Here is a 24,170-nt window from a genome sequence, read left to right on the forward strand (position 1 = left end):
TGAGGTGTCAGTCAGAATGTGAGGTGTCAGTGTGAGTGTGATGTGTCAGTGTGTGAGGTGTCAGCCTGAGTGTGAGGTGTCAGCCTGAGTGTGAGGTGTCTGTCTGAGTGTGAGGTGTCAGTCAGAGTGTGAGGTGTCATCTGAGTGTGAGGTGTCAGCCTGAGTATGAGGTGTCATTTGAGTGTGAGGTGTCAGTCTGAATGTGAGGTGTCAGTCTGAGTGTGAGGTGTCATTTGAGTGTGAGGTGTCAGCCTGAGTGTGAGGTGTCAGTCTGAGTGTGAGGTGTCAGCCTGAGTGTGAGGTGTCAGTCAGTGTGTGAGGTGTCAGCCTGAGTGTGAGGTGTCAGTCTGAATGTGTGGTGTCAGTCTGAGTGTGAGGTGTCATCCTGAGTGTGAGGTGTCACCCTTAGTGTGGGGTGTCAGTCTGAGTGTGAGGTGTCAGCCTGAGTGTGAGGTGTCAGCCTGTGTGTGAGGTGTCAGCTTGAGTGTGGGGTGTCAGTCAGAGTGTGAGGTGTCATCTGAGTGTGAGGTGTCAGCCTGAGTGTGAGGTGTTAGCCTGTGTGTGTGGTGTCAGCCTGAGTGTTGGGTGTCAGTCAGAGTGTGAGGTGTCAGCCTGAGTGTGAGATGTCATTCAGAGTGTAAGCTATCACCTGCGTGTGAGGTGTCAGTCAGAGTGTGAGGTGTCAGCCTGAGTGTGAGGTGTCAGTCTGAGTGTGAGGTGTCAGTGTGTGAGGTGTCAGCCTGAGTGTGAGGTGTCAGTCTGAATGTGAGGTGTCAGTCTGAGTGTGAGGTGTCATCTGAGTGTGAGGTATCAGCCTGCGTGTGAGGTGTCAGTCAGAGTGTCAGGTGTCAGCCTGAGTGCGAAGTGTCTTTCAGAGTGTGAGGTGTCAGCCTGAGTGTGAGGTGTTTGCCTGAGTGTGACGAGTCAGTCTGAGTGTGAGGTGTCAGCCTGGGTGTGCGGTGTCACCCTTAGTGTGGGGTGTCAGTCTGAGTATGAGGTGTCAGCCTGAGTGTGAGGTGTCAGCCTGTGTGTGAGGTGTCAGCCTGAGTGTGGGGTGTCAGTCAGAGTGTGAGGTGTCAGCCTGAGTGTGAGATGTCATTCAGAGTGTAAGCTATCACCTGAGTGTGAGGTGTCAGTCAGAGTGTGAGGTATCAGCCTGAGTGTGAGGTGTCAGCCTGAGTGTGGGGTGTCAGCCTGAGTGTGAGGTGTCAGTCAGAGTGTTAGGTGTCAGCCTGAGTGTGAGGTGTCAGCCTATGTGTGAGGTGTCAGCCTGAGTGTGAGGTGTCAGCCTGAGTGTGAGGTGTCAGCCTGAGTGTGAGGTGTCAGTCAGAGTGTGAGGTGTCAGCCTGAGTGTGAGGCGTCAGTCTGAGTGTGAGGTGTCAGCCTGAGTGTGAGGTGTCAGCCTGAGTGTGAGGTGTCAGCCTGAGTGTGAGGTGTCAGCCTGAGTGTGGGGTGTCAGCCTGAGGGTGAGGTGTCAGTTCGAGTGTGAGGTATCAGCCTGAGTGTGAGGTGTCAGTCTGAATGTGAGGTGTCAGTCTGAGTGTGAGGTGTCAGTCAGAGTTTGAGGTGTCATCTGAGTTTGAGGTGTGGCAGCATGAGTGTGAGGTGTCATCCTGAGTGTGAGGTGTCAGACTGTGAGGTGTTAGCCTGAGTGTGAGGTGTCAGCCTGAGTGTGGGGTGTCAGCTTGAGTGTGAGATGTCAGTCAGAGTGTGAGGTGTCAGCCTGAGTGTGAGGTGTCAGCCTATGTGTGAGGTGTCAGCCTGAGTGTGAGGTGTCAGCCTTAGTGTGAGGAGTCAGCCTGAGTGTGAGGAGTCAGCCTGAGTGTGAGGTGTCAGACTGAGTGTGAGGAGTCAGCCTGAGTGTGAGGTGTCAGACTGAGTGTGAGGTGTCAGTCAGAGTGTGAGGTGTCAGCCTGAGTGTGAGGAGTCAGTCTGAGTGTGGGGTGTCAGCCTGAGTGTGAGGTGTCAGTCTGAGTGTGAGGTGTCAGCCTGAGTGTGAGGAGTCAGTCTGAGTGTGGGGTTTCAGCCTGAGTGTGAGGTTCAGCCTGAGTGTGAGGAGTCAGTCTGAGTGTGAGGTGTCAGTCTGAGTGTGAGGAGTCAGTCAGAGTGTGAGGTGTCAGCCTGAGTGTCAGGTGTCAGCCTGAGTGTGAAGTGTCAGTCTGAGTGTGAGGTGTCAGCCTGAGTGTGAGGAGTCAGTCTGAGTGTGGGGTGTCAGCCTGAGTGTGAGGTATCAGTCAGAGTGTGAGGTGTCAGCCTGAGTGTGAGGAGTCAGTCTGAGTGTGGGTTGTCAGCCTGAGTGTGAGGTGTCAGTCTGAGTGTGAGGTGTCAGCCTGAGTGTGTGGTGTCAGAGTGTGAGGTGTCAATCTGAGTGTGAGGAGTCAGTCTTAGTGTGAGGTGTCAGCCTGAGTGTGAGGTGTCAGTCTGAGTGTGAGGTGTCAGTGAGTCGGGTGTCAGTGGAGCCCTGTGTCTGTCTTGGGGGTGGGCCTTTCTCCCTGGTCTGTCTGTCAGGCTCACTCTCTGCTGCTCCATGTTCCCGGCCCCTGCATCCCTTACCTCCTCCCTTTGTCTGCATGACTCACCTGCCTGGTGTTCTTCTTCCCAAAGCTGCGGATGTACATGTCATACTCATTCACGGGTGGCAGGTCCAGGAAGGAGAATGTAAAGGAGAAATCCAGGTCGATGAGACGGAGAAGTTTTGTGCTTCGTGTCCTGAGGTTGTGGAGGGGAGACAGCCTCAGGGACTCAGGGATCCAGGAACCCAGGGTCCAGGATGGGGCAGCCCTGCCCGGCTACCACTTATTCTGTGCTTAGGAGAGACCATGCCAAACACAGCCTACATGCCTGGAAGCCAGGTAGGACATGCCCACCCCATGCATGTGTGGCCACCTGCTGCCCCTCTAAGGTCCCACCCCTGCAGCTCTTTTTGGGGACCCCACCTGACCCCCATCACCAGTGCAGTATCCCACACACACAAGCAGACTGCACCCATCATGCTCACCTCAGCACTCAAACACACTCAGACAGCAGGGAGCCACTTGCCCCCTGGTGAGGTGGCCACCCAGGGCAGCAAGGCCTGCAGGTATGAGGTGGCCACCCAGGGCAGTAGGTGACCGCCCAGGGCAGTAGATGACCACCCAGGGCAGCAAGGCCTACAGATGTGAGGTGACACCCAGGGCAGTAGGTGACACCCAGGGCAATAAGCCCTGCAGGTGTGAGGTGACACCCAGGGCAGTAAGCCCTGTGGCTGCAGCTCCTGCACCTACTTTTGCTTGAGGGCCTGTGTGCGACTCCTCTGGCGGGTGGAGGCTGTTGCGAAGTCCACAAAGATGCCGCAGACGGGGGTCCGGGAGGAGGCCCTGCTGCCATCTGAGCAGGAGAAGCCTGTCAGCGGGAAACCCACATGCCCTTCAGCTAACGGCAGGGCAAATCAACTACCGGAAGGGCAGCAGTCTCCAGATACCCACAGAAATGTGACAGCCCCAGCAGGACACACACTGGTCAAGGGCACAAACCAACCTGAGACTCGGGAAAAGCTACTAAGCGAGCAAATCTGCACTAAGGTTTTCTCTCAGAAACAAGAAATCAATGCAGCCTGACGGTACTGGAGAACACCCAGCGTCCCCACAGGGCCCACAGGTGATATGGCAGATCCCCATGGAGAGCTGAAGAGGCCACAGTCCTGGCCCCCAGGCTGTGCAGACAGGTGCCCTCCCCCTCCTGGTGGGGCAGGATGCAGGGCTGTTCCTCACAGACCTGCCCTTGGCTCCCCCTCTGGCTCGGGGCACCCCTGCGTCCGCAGCAGCCTGGCGGTGAACTGGCCGATCCTCTCGTTCTCCGCATGGATGGCTCTCTGGATCTCCCGGATCTCCTTCCTGCGGGCTGGCGGGAGCTCTTCAGCATGTTCTCTGGGCTCTGGCTCCCTGATGCTGGTGTCATCGTCCCCATCACAGACCTCAAAGTCATCTTCGTAGTCCTACAGCGAGGTTTGGGGTGTGTCACAGACTGCCGGGGATAAGGCGATGCAGATCAGCATGCAGAACCCAGGGCCTGAGGGAGCCTGCAGCACACGTGAGTGCCTCGAGGCTCTGTCTGTACCCCAGCCACCAGGAGGACGGGCAGGTGGCTGTGATGTCACACGCTCACGCAATGTACACAAGTTTGACTCTGGTGCATTTAGAAAATGCTTAAGGGGGGGCGGGGTTTGCAAGCTGGCGGCTCCCAGTGAAGCTCACACTTCACCACACAGGAGGACCTGCATTTCAGTCTGAGGCCGCCACATGGGGACACTCACTGAGGGGACGCCCACGAGTGGTGGGGCAGTGCGGCTGTTCTCTCACCCTCTAATCAGAAGACAAAAAAGAAGAAGAAACGGCTACAGGGAGCAACACAGCGGTGCAGGCGCGAACCCCAGCCAGCAGTGACGCTGGTGACAAGAGAAAGATCTGAGTCAGAAAGCCATTTAATGGCATCTTATTATGGGCACTGGTGCAGCAAATGCTGATAGGTCACAACCCAAAGAAAGGAAGTGAGGAAAGTTTGCTTGATTTTTCCTGCCAGAGCTTTGCTAAGCCACTGCGTGACTCCGCCACTCCCAGCAGGCTTCTGTCTGCTTTCCTTTTGTCCAGTGGAGGAGAAAGAGGAGAGACACCATAGCACTGCCCCCCGCCACACACACTTGTGAAGCTTCTCCTCTGCACGTGCTGGCCGGGGGCTTGAACCTGGTGCACACTGCCAGGTAAGCTCCTACCAGTCCTGGGGGATGGGTACTACAACGATGCCTAACCCGACTTTAGAGAAAATCGCTTTGTTTTCAGCCAAGAAATCTCAGCTTTCCTTCATACCTCAAAGTCGTCTTCAAAGCTCGCTGCATACCCGTCGGTGCCAGTGTACCCGTCGGCGCCAGTGTACCCATCAGCGCCAGTGTACCCGTCAGCACCAGCGTACCCGTCAGCACCAGCGTACCCGTCGGCACCAGCGTACCCGTCGGCGCCAGCAGTTTCCAAGTCAACATTTTCCTTCTCAGCTTCCTGGAGGCAAAATGACACCTGTAGCAAAGAATCTGCCCCTTGTGAGCAGGCCGAGAAAAGGGGGTTTCTGATTCACTGGACGCTGCTAATTGAAGCCTAAGTCCTGTGGTAAGACTGATGTCATCTAACCCCAAATCCCTGAAGAAGCCCTCCATAATTTATACATGTTGCCAAAGAGAGAGCTGTGGCCAGCCTTCTGGGAAGCCACTAGCTCTACGGCAGAGGACGAAACCACAAAAACACACACCTGGCCACCTCGTAGAGGCCCCTGCTCGGCGCCAGTCCACAGCAAGACACAGGAGGCTCAGGCCCCTCAGGCCCAAGCTCACAAGGACCTGGCTCATGGCTCACTACACCACACCTCAGGGGCGTGGGGGTCATACAGCCCCTGGGAAGCATTCAGGATGCCCTGAGATCCTGGGAAAAGGTCGGCCACCCTGTGGTGAAAGGCCACAAGGAGCACGAGCAGAAGCCGAGCCACAAGTCCTGGGTCAAGGAGATAGACACAGTGCCCTTGCACATTTCCAGAAAGTTTCTTCAGGGGTCCACACTACTCTTCCACTCCCTCACCCAGCATCCCACCACTCAGCCTGGAACCCCAAAACTTAATTTGAACCCCAACACTCAATCTAGCCCTCAACACTCAACCCAGTCCCTCAACACTCAACCCAGACAGCCCAACACCCAACCCAGACAACCCAACACCCAACCCTATCCCCCAATACTCAACCTGGTCCTCCAACACACAACCCAGACATCACAACACTCAACCCAGTTCCCCAACACCCAACCCAGACAGCCCAATACCCAACCCTATCCCCCAACACTCAACCCAGTCCTCTAACACCCAGCCCAGACATCTCAAAACCCAAACCAGTCCCCCAACACCCAATCCAGTCCCCCAACACTCAACTCAGTCCCCAAACACCCTACCCAGTCCTCCAACACCCAGCCCAGACATCCCACCACTCAACTCAGTCCTCCAACACCCAACCCAGACATCACAACACTCAACCCAGTTCCCCAACACCCAACATAGACACCCCAACACTCAACCCAATCCCCCAACACCCAACCCCTAATCCTATCCCCAACACTAAGCCCAGTTCCCCAACACTAAGCCCAGTCCCCCAACACCCAATCCAGACATCCCAACACTCAACCTAGTCCTTTAGCACCCAACCCAGACATTCCAACACTCAATCCAATCTCCCAACACCCAACCAAGTCTCCCAGCACTCAAGCCAGATCCCCAACACCCAACCCAGATATCCCAACACTCAACCTTATCCCCACAATTGAGCCCACCTCATCACTCTGCCTGGTACCCCACTATTTAACCACTCAACCCAGTCCCCAATATAGACCTGATCACTCAAACTGAACTCCCACCACTCAACCCAGGGTCCAGAGCATAGGCAGGGTCAAGGGCAGGGCTGTGGTCTGAATGTGTATATCTCCTCTAGCTCATAAACCCACCTTTAAAAAACATAGTTTGTATGCAAAGAGATAGCTTACCCAGTAGGGAAATTTGCCACACACAAGAAAATGGCTTGAGTTTCTCGGACCACAGGGCAATACCATGTGTGGCAGGTGTGTCCTATCTCTCTCTGTCTTATGTTTAAAAATAGAGTCCCCAGGAGCAGTAGAACAGCACGTCCCTCTCACCAAAAAAATTTAAAGTATGTGCCTGCTGTGACCACATCATGCACCCTGGTCAGTCCATGGCTGGCCTCACTTACTGTGGGAGACACCAGTGTCAGAGGCTCACCTTCCTCGTCAGGTTTCTGTCTCTTCCATCGCACCTTCCCACACTCTCTGGACGCCTAGAGAGTAAGCAGGACCAAGGTCAAGTTACTGTTAGCAAAGACTTAAGAGAATAAAGCATTTTAGGGGCAGGCAGCTCAGAGGCAGTGCTCAGATTGGCATAAAGAGGCCCTGGGTTAGATTCTTGGCACTGCGCACAACAGAGCGATGTTCTGGCCTCCAAAAATAAAACTAAAAAGAAGCCGGGAGTCAGGCAGTAGCGCAGCAGGTTAAGCACAGGTGGCACAAAGTGCAAGAACTACCGTAAGGATCCCAGTTTGAACCCCTGGCTCCCCACCTGCAGAGGAATCACTTCAAAGTGAGGCAGGTGTGCAGGTGTCTGTCTTTCTCCCCCCACCCCCGTGTCTTCCCCTCCTCTCTCCATTTCTCTGTGTCCTATCAAACAGCAATATCAGCAGCTACAACAATAAATACAACAATAAAACAATGGCAACAAATGGGAATAAATAAATAAATCATTTTTTTAAAAAGTCACTTTAATTCACTTAGAGAAGCAGATATGTGACCTAGTGTGAAGAGGCCCCAGCTGGCTAGTGGAGATGTCTAAACCAGATTCACCAGACCAAGAGACCCTCCTACTGCTGCTGGACTCCAGAACTACATTTCCACACTATGTCTAACGAATGTCTGTGGGTGTACACGTCCGGACTCCTACGAGTTCAAGAAAAATCCTGGGTTAGCAAAGTATCTCACCGGGACAGTGTGCCCACTATACCTGTACAAACCTGTCTGAGCCCAGAAACCACTAATCTCACCAGGAGAGTGTGCACACTGTACCTGCACACACCCTGTCTGAGCCCAGCCACCACTAACCACACCTGGACAGTGTGCGCACTGTACCTGCACACACCCTGTCTGAGCCCAGCCACGACTAGTCACACCTGGACAGTGGGGCCACTATACCTGCACAAACCATGAGCCCAGCAACCACTAATCTCACCTGGACAGTGTGCCCACTGTACCTGCACAAACCCTGTCTGAGCCCAGCAATGACTAGCCTCACCTGGACAGTGTGCCCACTGTACCTGCACACACCCTGTCTGAGCCCAGCCACCACTAGTCTCACCTGGACAGTGTGCACACTGTAACTGCACACACCCTGGCTGAGCGCAGAAACCACTAGTCTCACCTGGACAGTGAGCCCACTGTACCAGCACACACCCTGTCAGAGACCAGACACCACTAGTCTCACCTGGACAATGTGCCCACTGTATCTGCAAACACCCTGGCTGAGCTGAGACACCATTAGTCTCACCTGGACAGTGTGCCCACTGTACCTGCACACACCCTGACTGAACCCAGACACCATTAACCTCACCTGGACAGTGTGCCCACTGTACCTGCACACACCCTGTCTGAGACCAGACACCACTAGTCTCACCTGGACAGTGTGCCCCCTGTACCGGCACACACCCTGTCTGAGCACAGCCACCACTAATCTCACCTGGACAGTGTGCCCACTGTACCTACACACACCCTGTCTGAGCCCAGACACCACAAGTCTCACCTGGACAGTGTGCCCACTGTAACTGCACACACCCTGGCTGAGCGCAGAAACCACTAGTCTCACCTGGACAGTGTGCCCACTGTACCAGCACACACACTGTCAGAGCCCAGACACCACTAGTCTCACCTGGACAGTGTGCCCACTGTACCTGCACACGCCCTGTCTGAGACCAGACACCACTAGTCTCACCTGGAGTGTGTGCCCACTGTACATGCACACACCCTGAGACCTGACACCATTAGTCTCACCTGGACAGTGTGACCACTGTACCTGCACACGCCCTGTCTGAGCCCAGCCACCACTAACCTCACCTGGACAGTGTGTGCACTGTACCTGCACACACCCTGTCAGAGCCCAGCGATGACTAGTCTCACCTGGACACTGTGGCCACTATACCTGCACAAACCATGAGCCAAGCAACCACTAATCTCACCTGTACAGTGTGCCCACTGTACCTGCACAAACCCTGTCTGAGCCCAGCCACGACTAGTCTCACCTGGACAGTGTGCGCACTGTACCTGCACACACCCTGTCTGAGCCCAGACACCACTAGTCTCACCTGGACAGTGTGCCCACTGTACCTGCACACACCCAGGCTGAGCCCAGAAACCACTAGTCTCACCTGGACAGTGTGCCCACTGTACCAGCACACACTGTCTGAGCCCAGACACCACTAGTCTCACCTGGACAGTGTGCCCACTGCACACGGACACACCCTGTCTGAGCCCAGCCACCACTAGTCTCACCTGGAGTGTCTGCCCACTGTACCTGCACACACCCTGTCTGAGACCAGACACCACTAGTCTCAAGTGGACAGTGTGACCACTGTACCTGCACACGCCCTGTCTGAGCCCAGCCACCACTAAACTCACCTGGACAGTGTGCCCACTGTACCTGCACACACCCTGTCTGAGACCAGAAACCACTAGTCTCACCTGGACAGTGTGACCACTGTACCTGCACAAGCCCTGTCTAAGCCCAGCCACCACTAACCTCACCAGGACAGTGTGTGCACTGTACCTGCACACACCCTGTCAAAGCCCAGCCACGACTAGTATCACCTGGACAGTGTGGCCACTATACCTACACAAACCATGAGCCCAGCAACCACTAATCTCACCAGGACAGTGTGCCCACTGTACCTGCACAAACCCTGGCTGAGCCCAGACACCACTAATCTCACCTGGACAGTGTGCCCACTGTACCTGCACACACCCTGGCTGAGCCCAGACACCACTAGTCTCACCTAGACAGTGTGCCCACTGTACCTGCACACAACCTGGCTGAGCCCAGAAACCACTAGTCTCACCTGGACAGTGTGCCCACTGTACCTGCACACACCCTGTCTGAGACCAGACACCACTAGTCTCACCTGGACAGTGTGCCCACTGTACCTGCACACACCCTGGCTGAGCCCAGACACCACTAGTCTCACCTGGACAGTGTGCCCACTGTACCTGCACACACCATGGCTGAGCCCAGACACCACTAATCTCACCTGGACAGTGTGCCCACTGTACCTGCACACACCCTGGCTGAGCCCAGACACCACTAGTCTCACCTGGACTGTGTGCCCACTGTACCTGCACACAACCTGGCTGAGCCCAGAAACCACTAGTCTCACCTGGACAGTGTGCCCACTGTACCTGCACACACCCTGTCTGAGCCCAGACACCACTAGTCTCACCTGGACAGTGTGCCCACTGTACCTGCACACCCTGGCTGAGCCCAGACACCACTAATCTCACCTGGACAGTGTGCCCACTGTACCTGCACACACCATGTCTGAGCCCAGCCACCACTAGTCTCACCTGGAGTGTGTGCCACTGTACCTGCACACACCCTGTCTGAGCCAAGACACCATTAGTCTAACCTGGACAGTGTACCCACTGTACCTGCACACACCCTGGCTGAGCCATGACACCACTAGTCTCACATGGACAGTGTGCCCACTGTACCTGCACACGCCCTGGCTGAGCTCAGACACCACTAGTCTCACCTGGACAGTGTGCCCACACTACCTGCACACACCCTGTCTGAGTCCAGACACCACTAAACTCACCTGGACAGTGTGCCCACTGTACCTGCACACACCCTGGCTGAGCCCAGACACCACTAGTCTCACCTGGACAGTGTGCCTACTGTACCTGCACAGACCCTGGCTGAGCCCAGACACCACGAGTCTCACCTGGACAATGTGCCCACTGTACCTGCACACACCCTGGCTGAGCTTAGACACCACTAGTCTCACCTGGACAGTGTGCCCACTGTACCTGCACACACCCTGTCTGAGCCAAGCCACGACTAGTCTCACCTGGAATGTGTGCCCACTGTACATGCACACACCCTGGCTGAGTCCAGACACCACTAATCTCACCTGGACAGTGTGCACACTGTACCTAAACACACCCTGTCTGAGCCTAGTCACCACTAATCTCACCTGGACAGTGTGCCCACTGTACCTGCAACACGCCCTGTCTGAGCCCAGCCACCACTAATCTCACCTGGACAGTGTGCCCACTGTACCTACACACACCCTGTCTGAGCCCAGACACCACTAGTCTCACCTGGACAGTGTGCCCACTGTACCTGCACACGCCCTGTCTGCGCCCAGCCACCACTACCCTCACCTGGAGAGTGTGCCCACTGTACCTGCACACACCCTGTCTGAGCCCAGACAACGCTGTCTCACCTGGACAGTGTGCCCACTGTACCTGCACAAACCCTGTCTGATCCCAGACACCACTAGTCTTACCTGGACAGTTTGCCCACTGTACCTGCACACAACCTGGCTGAGCCAAGACACCACTAGTCTCACCTGGACAGAGTGCCCACTGTACCTGCACACACCCTGTCTGAGCCCAGCCACCACTAATCTCACCTAAACAGTGTGCCCACTGTACCTGCACACACCCTGTCTGAGCCCAGACACCACTAGTCTCACCTGGACAGTGTGCCCACTGTACCTGCACACACCCTGTCTGAACCCAGACACCACTAGTCTCACCTGGACAATGTGCCCACTGTACCAGCACACACCCTGGCTGATCTGAGACACCATTAGTCTCACCTGGACAGTGTGCCCACTGTACCTTCACACACCCTGTCTGAGCCCAGAGACCATTAACCTCACCTGGACAGTGTGCCCACTGTACCTGCACACACCCTGTCTGAGCCCAGACACGACTAGTCTCACCTGGACAGTGTGCCCACTGTACCTGCACACACCCTGTCTGAACCCAGACACCACTAGTCTCACCTGGACAATGTGCCCACTGTATCTGCACACACCCTGGCTGATCTGAGACACCATTAGTCTCACCTGGACAGTGTGCCCACTGTACCTTCACACACCCTGTCTGAGCCCAGAGACCATTAACCTCACCTGGACAGTGTGCCCACTGTACGTGCACACACCCTGGCTGAGACCAGCCACCACTAAAATCACCTGGACGGTGTGCCCACTGTACCTGCACACACCCTGGCTGAGCCCAGACACCACTAGTCTCACCTGGACAGAGTGCCCACTATACCTGCACACAGCCTGTCTGAGCCTAGACACCACTAGTCTCACCTGGACAGAGTGCCCACTGTACTTGCACACAGCCAGAATGAGCCCAGACACCACTAGTGTCACCTGGACAGTGTGCCCACTGAACCTGAACACACCCTGTCTGAGCCCAGACACCACTAGTCTCACCTGGACAGTGTGCCCACTGTACCTGCAACAAGCCCTGAGTCCAGCCACCACTAATCTCACCTGGACAATGTGCCCACTGTATCTGTACACACCCTGGCTGATCTGAGACACCATTAGTCTCACCTGGACAGTGTGCCCACTGTACCTTCACACACCCTGTCTGAGTCCAGAGACCATTAACCTCACCTGGACAGTGTGCCCACTGTACCTGCACACACCCTGTCTGAGACCAGCCACCACTAAAATCACCTGGACGGTGTGCCCACTGTACCTGCACACAACCTGGCTGAGACCAGACACCACTAATCTCACCAGAACAGTGTGCGCACTGTACCTGCACACACCCTGTCTGAGCCCAGACACCACTAGTTTCACATGGACAGTGTGCCCACTGTACCTGCACACGCTCTGTCTGCGCCCAGACACCACTAGTCTCACCTGGACAGTGTACCCACTGTACCTGCACACACCCTGGCTGAGCTCAGACACCACTAGTCTCACCTGGAGTGTGTTCCCACCGAACCTTCACACACCCTATCTGAGCCCAGACACTACTAACCTCACCTGGACAGTGTGCCCACTGTACCTGCACATACCCTGTCTGAGCCCAGACACCACTAGTCTCACCTGGACAGTGTGCCCACACTACCTGCACACACCCTGTCTGAGCCCAGCCAACACTAATCTCACCTGGACAGTGTGTCCTCTGAACCTGCACACACCCTGGCTGAGACCAGACACCACTAGTCTCACCTGGACAGTGTGCCCACTATACCTGCACACACCCTGTGTGAGCCCAGACACCACTAGTCTCACCTGGACAGTTTGCCCACTGTACCAGCACACACCCTGGCTGTGCCCAGCCACCACTAATCTCACCTGGACAGTGTGCCCACTATACCTGCACACACCCTGTCTGAGCCCAGACACCACTAGTCTCACCTGGACAGTGTGCCCACTGTACCTGCACACACTCTGACTGAGCGCAGACACCACTAGTCTCACCTGGACAGTGTGCCCACTGTACCTGCACACACCCTGGCTGAGTCCAGACACCACTAAACTCACCTGGACAGTGTGCCCACTGTACCTGCACACACCCTGGCTGAGCTCAGACACCACTAGTCTCACCTGGACAGTGTGCCCACTGTACCTGCACACACCCTGTCTGAGACCAGACACCACTAGTCTCACCTGGACAGTGTGCCCACTGTACCTGCACACACCCTGGCTGAGCCCAGACACCACTAGTCTCACCAGGACAGTGTGCCCACTGTACCTGCACACACGCTGGCTGAACCCAGACACCACTAGTCTCACCTGGACAGTGTGCCCACACTACCTGCACAAACCCTGTCTGAGCCCAGCCACCACTAATCTCACCTGGACAGTGTGTCCACTGTACCTGCACACACCCTGGCTTAGCTCAGACACCACTAGTCTCACCTGGACAGTGTGCCCACTGTACCTGCAAACACCCTGTCTGAACCCAGACACCACTAACCTCACCTGGACAGTGTGTCCACTGTACCTGCACATACCCTGGCTGAGCCCAGACACCACTATTCTCACCTGGACAGTGTGCCCACTGTACCTGCTACACCCTGGCTGAGCCTAGCCACCACTAATCTCACCTGGACAGTGTGACCACTGTACCTGCACACACCCTGTCTGAGCCCAGACACCAATAGTCTCACCTGGACTGTGTGCCCACTGTACCTGCACACACCCTGTCTGAGACCAGACACCACTAGTCTCACCTGGACAGTGTGCCCACTGTACCTGCACACACCCTGGCTGAGCCCAGCCACCACTAGTCTCACCTTGACATTGTGCCCACTGTATCTGAACACACCCTGTCTGAGCCCAGACACCACTGTCTCACCTGGACAGTTTGCCCACTGTTCTGCACACACCCTGGCTGAGCCCAGACACCACTAGTCTCACGTGGACAGTGTGCCCAATGTACCTGCACACACCTTTTCTGAGTCCAGCCACCACTAATTTCACCTGGACAGTGTGCCCACTGTAGCTGCACACACCCTGTCTGAGTCGAGACACCACTAGTCTCACCTGGACAGTGTGCCCATTGTACCTGCACACGTTCTATCTGAGCCCAGACACCACTAGTCTCACATGGACAGTGTGCCCACTGTACCTGCACACACCCTGTCTGAGCCCAGCCACCACTAATCTCACCTGGACTGCGTGCCCACTGTACCTGCACACACTCTGTCTGAGCCCAGACACCACTAACCTCACCTGGACAGTGTGCCCATGTACCTGCACACACCCTGTCTGAGCCCAGACACCACTAATCTCACCTGGACAGTGTGCCCACTGTACCTGCACACACCCTGTCTGTGCTCAGCCACCACTAACCTCACCTGGACAGTGTGCCCACTCTACCTGCACACACCCTGTCTGAGCCCAGCCACCACTAATCTCACCTGGACAGTGTGCCCACTGTACCTGCACACACCCTGTCTAAGTCCAGACACCACTAACCTCATCTGGACATTGTGCCCACTGTACCTGCACAGACCCTGTCTCAACACAGACACCACTAACTTCACCTGGACAGTGTGCCCACTGTACCTACACACGCTCTGTCTGAGCCCAGACACCACTAGTCTCACATGGACAGTGTGCCCACTGTACCTGCACACACCCTGTCTGAGCCCAGCCACCACTAATCTCACCTGAATAGTGTGCCCACTGTACCTGCACACACCCTGGCTGAGCCCAGACACCACTAATCTCACCTGCACAATGTGCCCACTGTACCTGCACACACCCTGTCTGAGCCCAGACACCACTAATCTCACCTGGACTGCGTGCCCACTGTACCTGCACACACTCTGTCTGAGCCCCCACAAACCTCATCTGGACAGTGTGCCCACTGTATCTGCACACACCCTGGCTGAGCCCAGCCACCACTAATCTCACCTGGACAGTGTGCCCCCTGTACCTGCACACACCCTGTCAGAGCCCAGCCACCACTAATCTCACCTGGACAGTGTGCCCACTGTACCTGCACACACCCTGTCTGAGCCCAGACACCACTAGTCTCACCTGGACAGTGTGCCCACTGTACCTGCACACACCATGTCTGAGTCCAGCCACCACTAATTTCACCTGGACAGTGTGCCCACTGTACCTGCACACACCCTGTCTCAACCCAGACACCACTAACTTCACCTGGACAGTGTGCCCACTGTACCTGCACACGCTCTGTCTGAGCCATGACACCACTAGTCTCACATGGACAGTGTGCCCACTGTACCTGCACACACCCTGTCTGAGCCCAGACACCACTAGTCTCACATGGACAGTGTGCCCCCTGTATCTGCACACACCCTGTCTGAGCCCAGCCACCACTAATCTCACCTGGACAGTGTGCCCACTGTACCTGCACACACCCTGTCTGAGCCCAGCCACCACTAATCTCACCTGGACTGCGTGCCCAATGTACCTGCACACACCCTGTCTGAGCCCCCACAAACCTCATCTGGACAGTGTGCCCACTGTATCTGCACACACCCTGGCTGAGCCCAGCCACCACTAATCTCACCTGGACTGCGTGCCCACTGTACCTGCACACACTCTGTCTGAGCCCCCACTAACCTCATCTGGACAGTGTGCCAACTGTACCTGCACACGCCCTGTCTCAACCCAGACACCACTAACTTCACCTGGACAGTGTGTCCACTGTACCTGTACACACCCTGGCTGAGTCCAGACACCACTAGTCTCACCTGGACAGTGTGCCCACTGTACCTGCAAACACCCTGTCTGAGCTCAGACACCACTAGTTTCACCTGGACAGTGTTCCCACTGTACCTACACACACCCTGTCTGAGCCCAGTCACCACTAACCTCACCTGGACAGTGTGCCCACTGTACCTGCACACACCCTGTCTGAGCCCAGCCACCACTAATCTCACCTGGACAGTGTGCCCACTGTAACTGCACACAGCCTGTCTGAGCCTAGACACCACTAGTCTCACCTCGACAGAGTGCCCACTGTACTTGCACACAGCCAGACTGAGCCCAGACACCACTAGTGTCACCTGGACAGTGTGCCCACTGAACCTGAACACACCCTGTCTGAGCCCAGCCACCACTAATCTCACCTGGACAGCGTGCCCAATGTACCCGCACACACCCTGTCTGAGCCCAGTCACCACTAACCTCACCTGGACAGTGTGCCCACTGTAACTGCACACAGCCTGTCTGTGCCTAGACACCACTAGTCTCACCTCGACAGAGTGCCCACTGTACTTGCACACAGCCAGACTGAGCCCAGACACCACTAGTGTCACCTGGACAGTGTGCCCACTGAACCTGAACACACCCTGTCTGAGCCCAGCCACCACTAATCTCACCTGGACAGCGTGCCCAATGTACCTGCACACACCCTGTCTGAGCCCAGTCACCACTAACCTCACCTGGACAGTGTGCCCACTGTACCTACACACACCCTGTCTGAGCCCAGCCACCACTAATCTCAACTGGACAGTGTGCCCACTGTACCTGCACACACCCTGTCTGAGCCCAGCCACCACTAATCTCACCTGGACAGTGTGCCCACTGTACCTGCACACACCCTGGCTGAGCCCAGACACCACTAACCTCATCTGGACAGTGTGCCCACTGTACCTGCACACACCCTGTCTCAACCCAGACACCACTAACTTCACCTGGACAGTGTGCCCACTGTACCTGCACACGCTCTGTCTGAGCCCAGACACCACTAGTCTCACATGGACAGTGTGCCCACTGTACCTGCACACACCCTGTCTGAGCCCAGACACCACTAGTCTCACCTGGACAGTGTGCACCCTGTACCTGCACACACCCTGTCTAAGCCCAGCCACCACTAATCTCACCTGGACAGTGTGCCCACTGTACCTGCACACACCCTGTCTGAGCCCAGACACCACTAGTCTCACCTGGACAGTGTGCCCACTGTACCTGCACACACCATGTCTGAGCCCAGTCACCACTAATCTCACCTGGACAGTGTGCCCACTGTACCTGCACACACCCTGGCTGAGCCCAGACACCACTAACCTCATCTGGACAGTGTGCCCACTGTACCTGCACACACCCTGTCTCAACCCAGACACCACTAACTTCACCTGGACAGTGTGCCCACTGTACCTGAGCCCAGACACCACTAGTCTCACATGGACAGTGTGCCTCCTGTACCTGCACACACCCTGTCTGAGCCCAGCCACCACTAATCTCACCTGGACAGTGTGCCCACTGTACCTGCACACACCCTGTCTGAGCCCAGCCACCACTAATCTCACCTGGACTGCGTGCCCAATGTACCTGCACACACCCTGTCTGAGCCCAGTCACCACTAACCTCACCTGGACAGTGTGCCCACTGTAACTGCACACAGCCTGTCTGTGCCTAGACACCACTATTCTCACCTCGACAGAGTGCCCACTGTACTTGCACACAGCCAGACTGAGCCCAGACACCACTAGTGTCACCTGGACAGTGTGCCCACTGAACCTGAACACACCCTGTCTGAGCCCAGCCACCACTAATCTCACCTGGACAGAGTGCCCAATGTACCTGCACACACCCTGTCTGAGCCCAGTCACCACTAACCTCACCTGGACAGTGTGCCCACTGTACCTGCACACACCCTGTCTGAGCCCAGCCACCACTAATCTCACCTGGACAGTGTGCCCACTGTACCTGCACACACCCTGTCTGAGCCCAGACACCACTAGTCTCACCTGGACAGTGTGCCCACTGTACCTGCACACACCATGTCTGAGCCCAGCCACCACTAATCTCACCTGGACAGTGTGCCCACTGTACCTGCACACACCCTGACTGAGCCCAGACACCACTAACCTCATCTGGACAGTGTGCCCACTGTACCTGCACACACCCTGTCTCAACCCAGACACCACTAACTTCACCTGGACAGTGTGCCCACTGTACCTGCACACGCTCTGTCTGAGCCCAGACACCACTAGTCTCACATGGACAGTGTGCCCACTGTACCTGCACACACCCTGTCTGAGCCCAGACACCACTAGTCTCACATGGACAGTGTGCCCCCTGTACCTGCACACACCCTGTCTGAGCCCAGCCACCACTAATCTCACCTGGACAGTGTGCCCACTGTACCTGCACACACCCTGTCTGAGCCCAGACACCACTAGTCTCACCTGGACAGTGTGCCCCCTGTACCTGCACCCGCCCTGTCTGAGCCCAGCCACCACTAGTCTCACCTGGACAGTGTGCCCACTGTACCTGCACACACCCTGTGTGAGACCAGACACCACTAGTCTCACCTGGACAGTGTGCCCCCTGTACCTGCACACGCCCTGTCTGAGCCCAGCCACCACTACACCAAAGGATGTCTTGGTTTTACAGTCTGATTCCTTCTGTCCCTCTCTTTTTATGCAAAAAGTCATCCTAGACTTTTTGAAGCTCCATTGGTGACTACTATTAAATAAAACAAAAGCTCCTGGTTGTCGGCCGGTAGTGTAGCGGGTTAAGCGCACGTGACACGAAGTGGAAGTACCGGCGTAAGGATCCCTGTTCGATCCCCCGGCTTCCCAGCTTCAGGGGAGTCACTTTACAGGTGGTGAAGCAAGTCTGCAGGTGTCTGTCTTTCTCTCCCCATCTCTCTCTTTCCCTCCTCTCTCCGTGCTATCTAACAACAACATCAATCACAATAATAACTACACAACAACAATTTTTAAAAAGGGCAGCACAAGGGAAAATTTTTTAAAAAATAAGCTCCTGTAACTTCATTACTCACTTTCATATGCCATTGAACTTGATATTTGTGTTTGCAAAAGAAAAATATGTTGAAATGTTATATTTCATGCACAATTTGAACTAAAACTAGTGCATCAAGATGGCACATTCAAACTAGCCAGCATAACAGGGTCTCTAGACACCGGGCTGACCTGCAGGCACCTATCCCCAGACCCGCCTCAGGGCCAGGTCTGCTTAAGCTTGTTTCTGGCTCAAGGAATTCGAACAAAATATTCAAGCTGACAATTCCTAACCTATGAAGAATTGCCAAGTGTGTCATCATAAAGGACAAATTGGGGGTGGGGGTGCCAGGCGGTGGTGCAGCTGGTCAATCGTTCACATTACAGTGCACAATGGCTCGGGTTTAAGCTCCTGGTCCTGCAGGGGGGAAATTTCGTATGTGGTGAAGCAGCGCTGCAGGTGTCTCTGTCTCTCTCCCTCTCTCCCTCCCCTTCCCCTCTCAATTTCTGTTCCTAGTAAAAAATTAATAAAATAAATTTTAAAAGACTAATCATGGGCTGGGCAAAATAGGCCACCTGGGAGGGTGCCAGGGTGAAGCTCCTGACACAGCACTTAGAGCACAACTGCACTGGGGAAGGGCCTGCTTGTTTGGTTTGGTTTTTAGAGAGAGAGAGAGAAAAGAGACCCCAGCACTGCAACTTCCTGCAATGGGGTGGGGCTGGGCTCAAAGCAACGCACTATCCACGTGAGCAATTTTGCCAGCACATCGGGGCAGTCTATCTATAGTGTGTTGTCTGTCTATCTCTGTCTCTCTGAAAAATCAGTCCAGAGCAATGAATCCCTGGCAAGGACAAAGAAACAACAAGCAGATTAAAGTCTAGAGCTTATACACAAAACAGGAGTATTTACTTAAGTGCAGTCTTTAACAGTCCCAAGGAAGGTGTCATTGTCAGAGCTTCTCCCACAAGAGAGGCTTGAAAGGCACCAGGTGGGCTGGGGAGACAGTGAAACAGTTCTGTAAAAAACTGTTGTCCTAAGGTTCTGAGGTTCCAGGTTCCATCCCCAGCACCATCATCAGACAGACCTGAGCAAGGCAGTGTGTGTGTGTGTGTGTGTGCGCGCGCACGCGCGCGCACGTGTGCCATTAAGATATAATAAATGAAATATTAAAAAAAAAAAAAAAAAGAAAAAGAAAGGAAAGGAAGGCTCCACGGCCCACATAGGAGCAGGGCCCACCCACAGAGGGGCCCAAGGCCTTGGCCAAGTGCAGCAACCCCTCCCACCTGAGACCATTCTCATACACACCCTCTCGCAGGGGTGCAGTCCACTCCCTGGCCATATAATGTGGTGCCTGGTGGAGCCAAGTGGTGGTGCTCCTGGTTGAGCAACAAGTTACAATGTGGGGCCTGGCTTGGGGAGGACTGTGCTCTGGCCCAACCTCCAGCCCTGGCTGGCCTACTCTGCAGGCCCTGCCTAGTCAGCAGTGATGGTTTCCCCAGCACCTGACGTCTAGTCTGTATGGTCCCCTATGCCAAACGTGTTTGTGTGTGTGTGTCTGTCTGTCTTTCTGTCTGTCTGGAATGACTCAGGGTGTCTGGGACTGGCTGTTAAGACAGAGTGGCCTGTGGCTGGAGCCTAACTCCCCTGCTGGCTCCGATAGGCCCCAAGAAAGCCCTGTGTGGGACAGACACACAGACCACAAGTCCTCACTGGCTGCCATGCCTTTCTCTCCTGGAGTTTGCACCACGACTTCTGTGCTCTCCGTTCTGCAAAAACAAAAACAAAACAAAAGCATCAGCACTGTCCCGTGAGTCCACACTCATGACCAGACTGCAGTCAGCAACCCCAGTGGCCTGCAAAGGACTTTTCCCCATTGTTCTGAACTGAGGGTCGGGGCTGAGAGGCACGGCACACAGGACTGCAGGGAACCTGAACTGAGTTCCACAGCATATGTGGATGGAGCGGTGGATTTGTCATGCAAGCACCAAGCCCCAGTGACAACCCTGCTGAAAAGAAAAAAGAAAAAAAATTGTTTTTTAATTTAAAAACATCAGGGGAGCCAGGCAGTAGCGCAGCAGGGTAAGCATAAGTGGCGCAAAGTTCAGGACTGCCCATGGGTCCCGGTTCGAGCCCCCGGCTCCCCACCTGCAGGGGAGTCACTTCAAAAGCGGTGAAACAGGTCTGCAGGTGTCTTTCTCTCTCCCTCTCTGTCTTCCCCTCCTCTCTCCATTTTTCTCTGTCCAATAACAACAACAGCAATAATAATAAAACAGCTTGAAGCAAGGCAGTAGAGCACTCAGTAGCGTGCACAAGGCCCTGGATTCAAGTCCCCAGTCCCTAGCTGGGGCCAAGGGACCTTCATGTGCAGTGGAGCAGGACTGCAGGTGTCTCTCTCTCTCCCCACCTCAAGTCCTGTATGTCTCTATCAAAAGGAGAACAGGGAGAGAAACGGCCTCTGGGAGAGGCAGACTCATCATGCAGGCACCAAGCCCCAGTAACAGCCGTGGTGGCAATAAAAATAAGCACAATGAATCGCTGTTTAAAGATCAGCTATGAGGATGCCAGGAAGTGGTGCACTTGATAAAGCACTGGACTCTCAAGAATGAGGTCCTGAGTTCAATCCCCAGCAGCACATATACCACAGTGGTGTCTGGTTCTCTTTCTCATCAATAAATAAATAAAATCTTTAAACAAAATTTAAAAAAAACACCAGCTTCTGGGCCAGAAGCTCAGCTCAGCTGAGAAGCTCAGCTGGTGGAGTGCCCGCTCTGCCCAAGAGAGAACCCAGCCTCACACATGGTGCAGACGAGGCACAAAAGTGCTGGAGCAGTACTGCAGCACCTTGGGCTAGCCACAACCATGTCTTCTGCTACTCTACAGGAGACTGAAGAAGAGACCATCAGCTGGGTGCAGTGGAGACACACACGCAGGAGTCAAAGCAGAGAAATTCAAGCAAAGTGAAGCCAGCAGCTTCCATCCTAGTGAGCTGAGGGGCCGCTGCTCTGGAAGGGTCAGTCCTCACCAGTCCTCATGCAGTGCCCCATGCCTCCACCGGCAGGGACAGAGATGCACAACAGAGCAGGCAGGACAGAGCAGACAGGACAGAGCAGGCAGGACAGAGCAGGCAGGACAGAGCAGACAGGACAGAGCAGAGAAGACACAGCAGGCAGGACACAGCAGACAGGACAGAGCAGGAAGGACAGAGCAGAGAGGACAGAGCAGGCAGGACAGAGCAGACAGGACAGAGCAGTGAGGACAGAGCAGGCAGGACAGAGCAGGCAGGACACAGCAGACAGGACACAGCAGGCAGGACAGAGCAGTGAGTACAGAGCAGTGAGTACAGAGCAGGCAGGACACAGCAGGCAGGACAGAGCAGACAGGACAGAGCAGACAGGACAGAGCAGGCAGGACAGAGCAGGCAGGACAGAGCAGAGAGGACAGAGCAGACAGGACAGAGCAGACAGGACAGAGCAGACAGGACAGAGCAGGCAGGACAGAGCAGGCAGGACAGAGCAGGCAGGACAGAGCAGACAGGACAGAGCAGAGAGGACAGAGCAGAGAGGACAGAGCAGGCAGGACAGAGCAGGCAGGACACAGCAGGCAGGAAAGAGCAGGCAGGACAGAGCAGGCAGGACTGAGCAGGCAGGACAGAGCAGGCAGGACAGAGCAGACAGGACAGAGCAGGCAGGACAGAGCAGGCAGGACAGAAGCAGGCAGGACAGAGCAGGCAGGACAGAGCAGGCAGGACAGAGCAGACAGGACAGAGCAGGCAGGACAGAGCAGACAGGACAGAGCAGACAGGACAGAGCAGGCAGGACAGAGCAGGCAGGACACAGCAGGCAGGACACAGCAGGCAGGACACAGCAGGCAGGACACAGCAGACAGGACAGAGCAGGCAGGACAGAGCAGGCAGGACAGAGCAGGCAGGACAGAGCAGGCAGGACAGAGCAGAGAGGACAGAGCAGGCAGGACAGAGCAGGCAGGACAGAGCAGAGAGGACAGAGCAGAGAGGACAGAGCAGGCAGGACAGAGCAGTGAGGACAGAGCAGACAGGACAGAGCAGACAGGACAGAGGAGGCAGGACAGAGCAGGCAGGACAGAGCAGGCAGGACAGAGGAGGCAGGACAGAGCAGGCAGGACAGAGCAGGCAGGACAGACAGAGCAGATAGGACAGAGCAGAGAGGACAGAGCAGGCAGGACAGAGCAGGCAGGACACAGCAGGCAGGACAGAGCAGAGAGGACAGAGCAGGCAGGACAGAGCAGACAGGACAGAGCAGACAGGACAGAGCAGACAGGACAGAGCAGACAGGACAGAGCAGACAGGACAGAGCAGGCAGGACAGAGCAGGCAGGACACAGCAGGCAGGACAGAGCAGACAGGACAGAGCAGGCAGGACACAGCAGTGAGGACAGAGCAGGCAGGACAGAGCAGGCAGGACAGAGCAGAGAGGACAGAGCAGAGAGGACAGAGCAGACAGGACAGAGCAGGCAGGACAGAGCAAGCAGGACACAGCAGACAGGACACAGCAGGCAGGACAGAGCAGTGAGTACAGAGCAGTGAGTACAGAGCAGGCAGGACACAGCAGGCAGGACAGAGCAGACAGGACAGAGCAGACAGGACAGAGCAGACAGAACAGAGCAGACAGGACAGAGCAGACAGGACAGAGCAGGCAGGACAGAGCAGAGAGGACAGAGCAGAGAGGACAGAGCAGACAGGACAGAGCAGGCAGGACAGAGCAGGCAGGACAGAGCAGACAGGACAGAGCAGGCAGGACAGAGCAGGCAGGACAGAGCAGGCAGGACAGAGCAGGCAGGACAGAGCAGTGAGGACAGAGCAGGCAGGACACAGCAGGCAGGACAGAGCAGACAGGACAGAGCAGGCAGGACACAGCAGTGAGGACAGAGCAGGCAGGACAGAGCAGGCAGGACAGAGCAGAGAGGACAGAGCAGAGAGGACAGAGCAGACAGGACAGAGCAGGCAGGACAGAGCAAGCAGGACACAGCAGACAGGACACAGCAGGCAGGACAGAGCAGTGAGTACAGAGCAGTGAGTACAGAGCAGGCAGGACACAGCAGGCAGGACAGAGCAGACAGGACAGAGCAGACAGGACAGAGCAGACAGAACAGAGCAGACAGGACAGAGCAGACAGGACAGAGCAGGCAGGACAGAGCAGAGAGGACAGAGCCGAGAGGACAGAGCAGACAGGACAGAGCAGGCAGGACAGAGCAGGCAGGACAGAGCAGTGAGGACAGAGCAGGCAGGACAGAGCAGGCAGGACAGAGCAGTGAGGACAGAGCAGACAGGACAGAGCAGAGAGGACAGAGCAGGCAGGACAGAGCAGTGAGGACAG

The 24,170-nt window shown here is 55.6% G+C and overlaps 1 protein-coding gene and 3 long non-coding RNA genes across 13 annotated transcripts in view; all 4 read right to left on the minus strand.

The window, feature by feature from the left end:
- DYNC2I1 (dynein 2 intermediate chain 1) overlaps positions 1 to 24,170 on the minus strand; it is a 57,547-nt gene that overhangs the window by 26,794 nt on the left and 6,583 nt on the right. For 5 of the 10 annotated variants that reach the window (XM_060196876.1, XM_060196879.1, XM_060196878.1 and 2 more), the window contains 6 exons: positions 20,531 to 20,586; positions 6,799 to 6,853; positions 4,842 to 5,027; positions 3,754 to 3,973; positions 3,264 to 3,381; positions 2,580 to 2,709 (listed from right to left, as the gene is read on the minus strand). In XM_060196876.1, coding sequence (XP_060052859.1) covers positions 2,580 to 2,709; positions 3,264 to 3,381; positions 3,754 to 3,973; positions 4,842 to 5,027; positions 6,799 to 6,853; positions 20,531 to 20,586 — 765 coding nt within the window. Of the gene's footprint in view, positions 1 to 2,579; positions 2,710 to 3,263; positions 3,382 to 3,753; positions 3,974 to 4,841; positions 5,028 to 6,798; positions 6,854 to 20,517; positions 20,587 to 24,170 lie in introns of all 10 variants that reach the window. The other 5 variants (XM_060196884.1, XM_060196883.1, XM_060196882.1 and 2 more) reach the window with 2 other exon arrangements.
- On the minus strand, positions 13,377 to 14,535 carry LOC132539968 (uncharacterized). The gene is made up of 3 exons (XR_009551271.1): positions 14,444 to 14,535; positions 14,345 to 14,380; positions 13,377 to 13,403 (listed from the first exon to the last, which is right to left on the minus strand). It is a non-coding gene; the product is annotated as an uncharacterized LOC132539968 (long non-coding RNA).
- Positions 14,839 to 15,387, minus strand: LOC132539970 (uncharacterized). Its single transcript, XR_009551273.1, has 3 exons — positions 15,348 to 15,387; positions 15,074 to 15,158; positions 14,839 to 14,889 (listed from the first exon to the last, which is right to left on the minus strand). It is a non-coding gene; the product is annotated as an uncharacterized LOC132539970 (long non-coding RNA).
- LOC132539971 (uncharacterized) lies at positions 17,399 to 18,134 on the minus strand. Its single transcript, XR_009551274.1, has 3 exons — positions 18,095 to 18,134; positions 17,758 to 17,842; positions 17,399 to 17,442 (listed from the first exon to the last, which is right to left on the minus strand). It is a non-coding gene; the product is annotated as an uncharacterized LOC132539971 (long non-coding RNA).

This window comes from Erinaceus europaeus, chromosome 8, assembly GCF_950295315.1.
Source record: "Erinaceus europaeus chromosome 8, mEriEur2.1, whole genome shotgun sequence".
NCBI classification, from domain to species: domain Eukaryota; kingdom Metazoa; phylum Chordata; class Mammalia; order Eulipotyphla; family Erinaceidae; genus Erinaceus; species Erinaceus europaeus.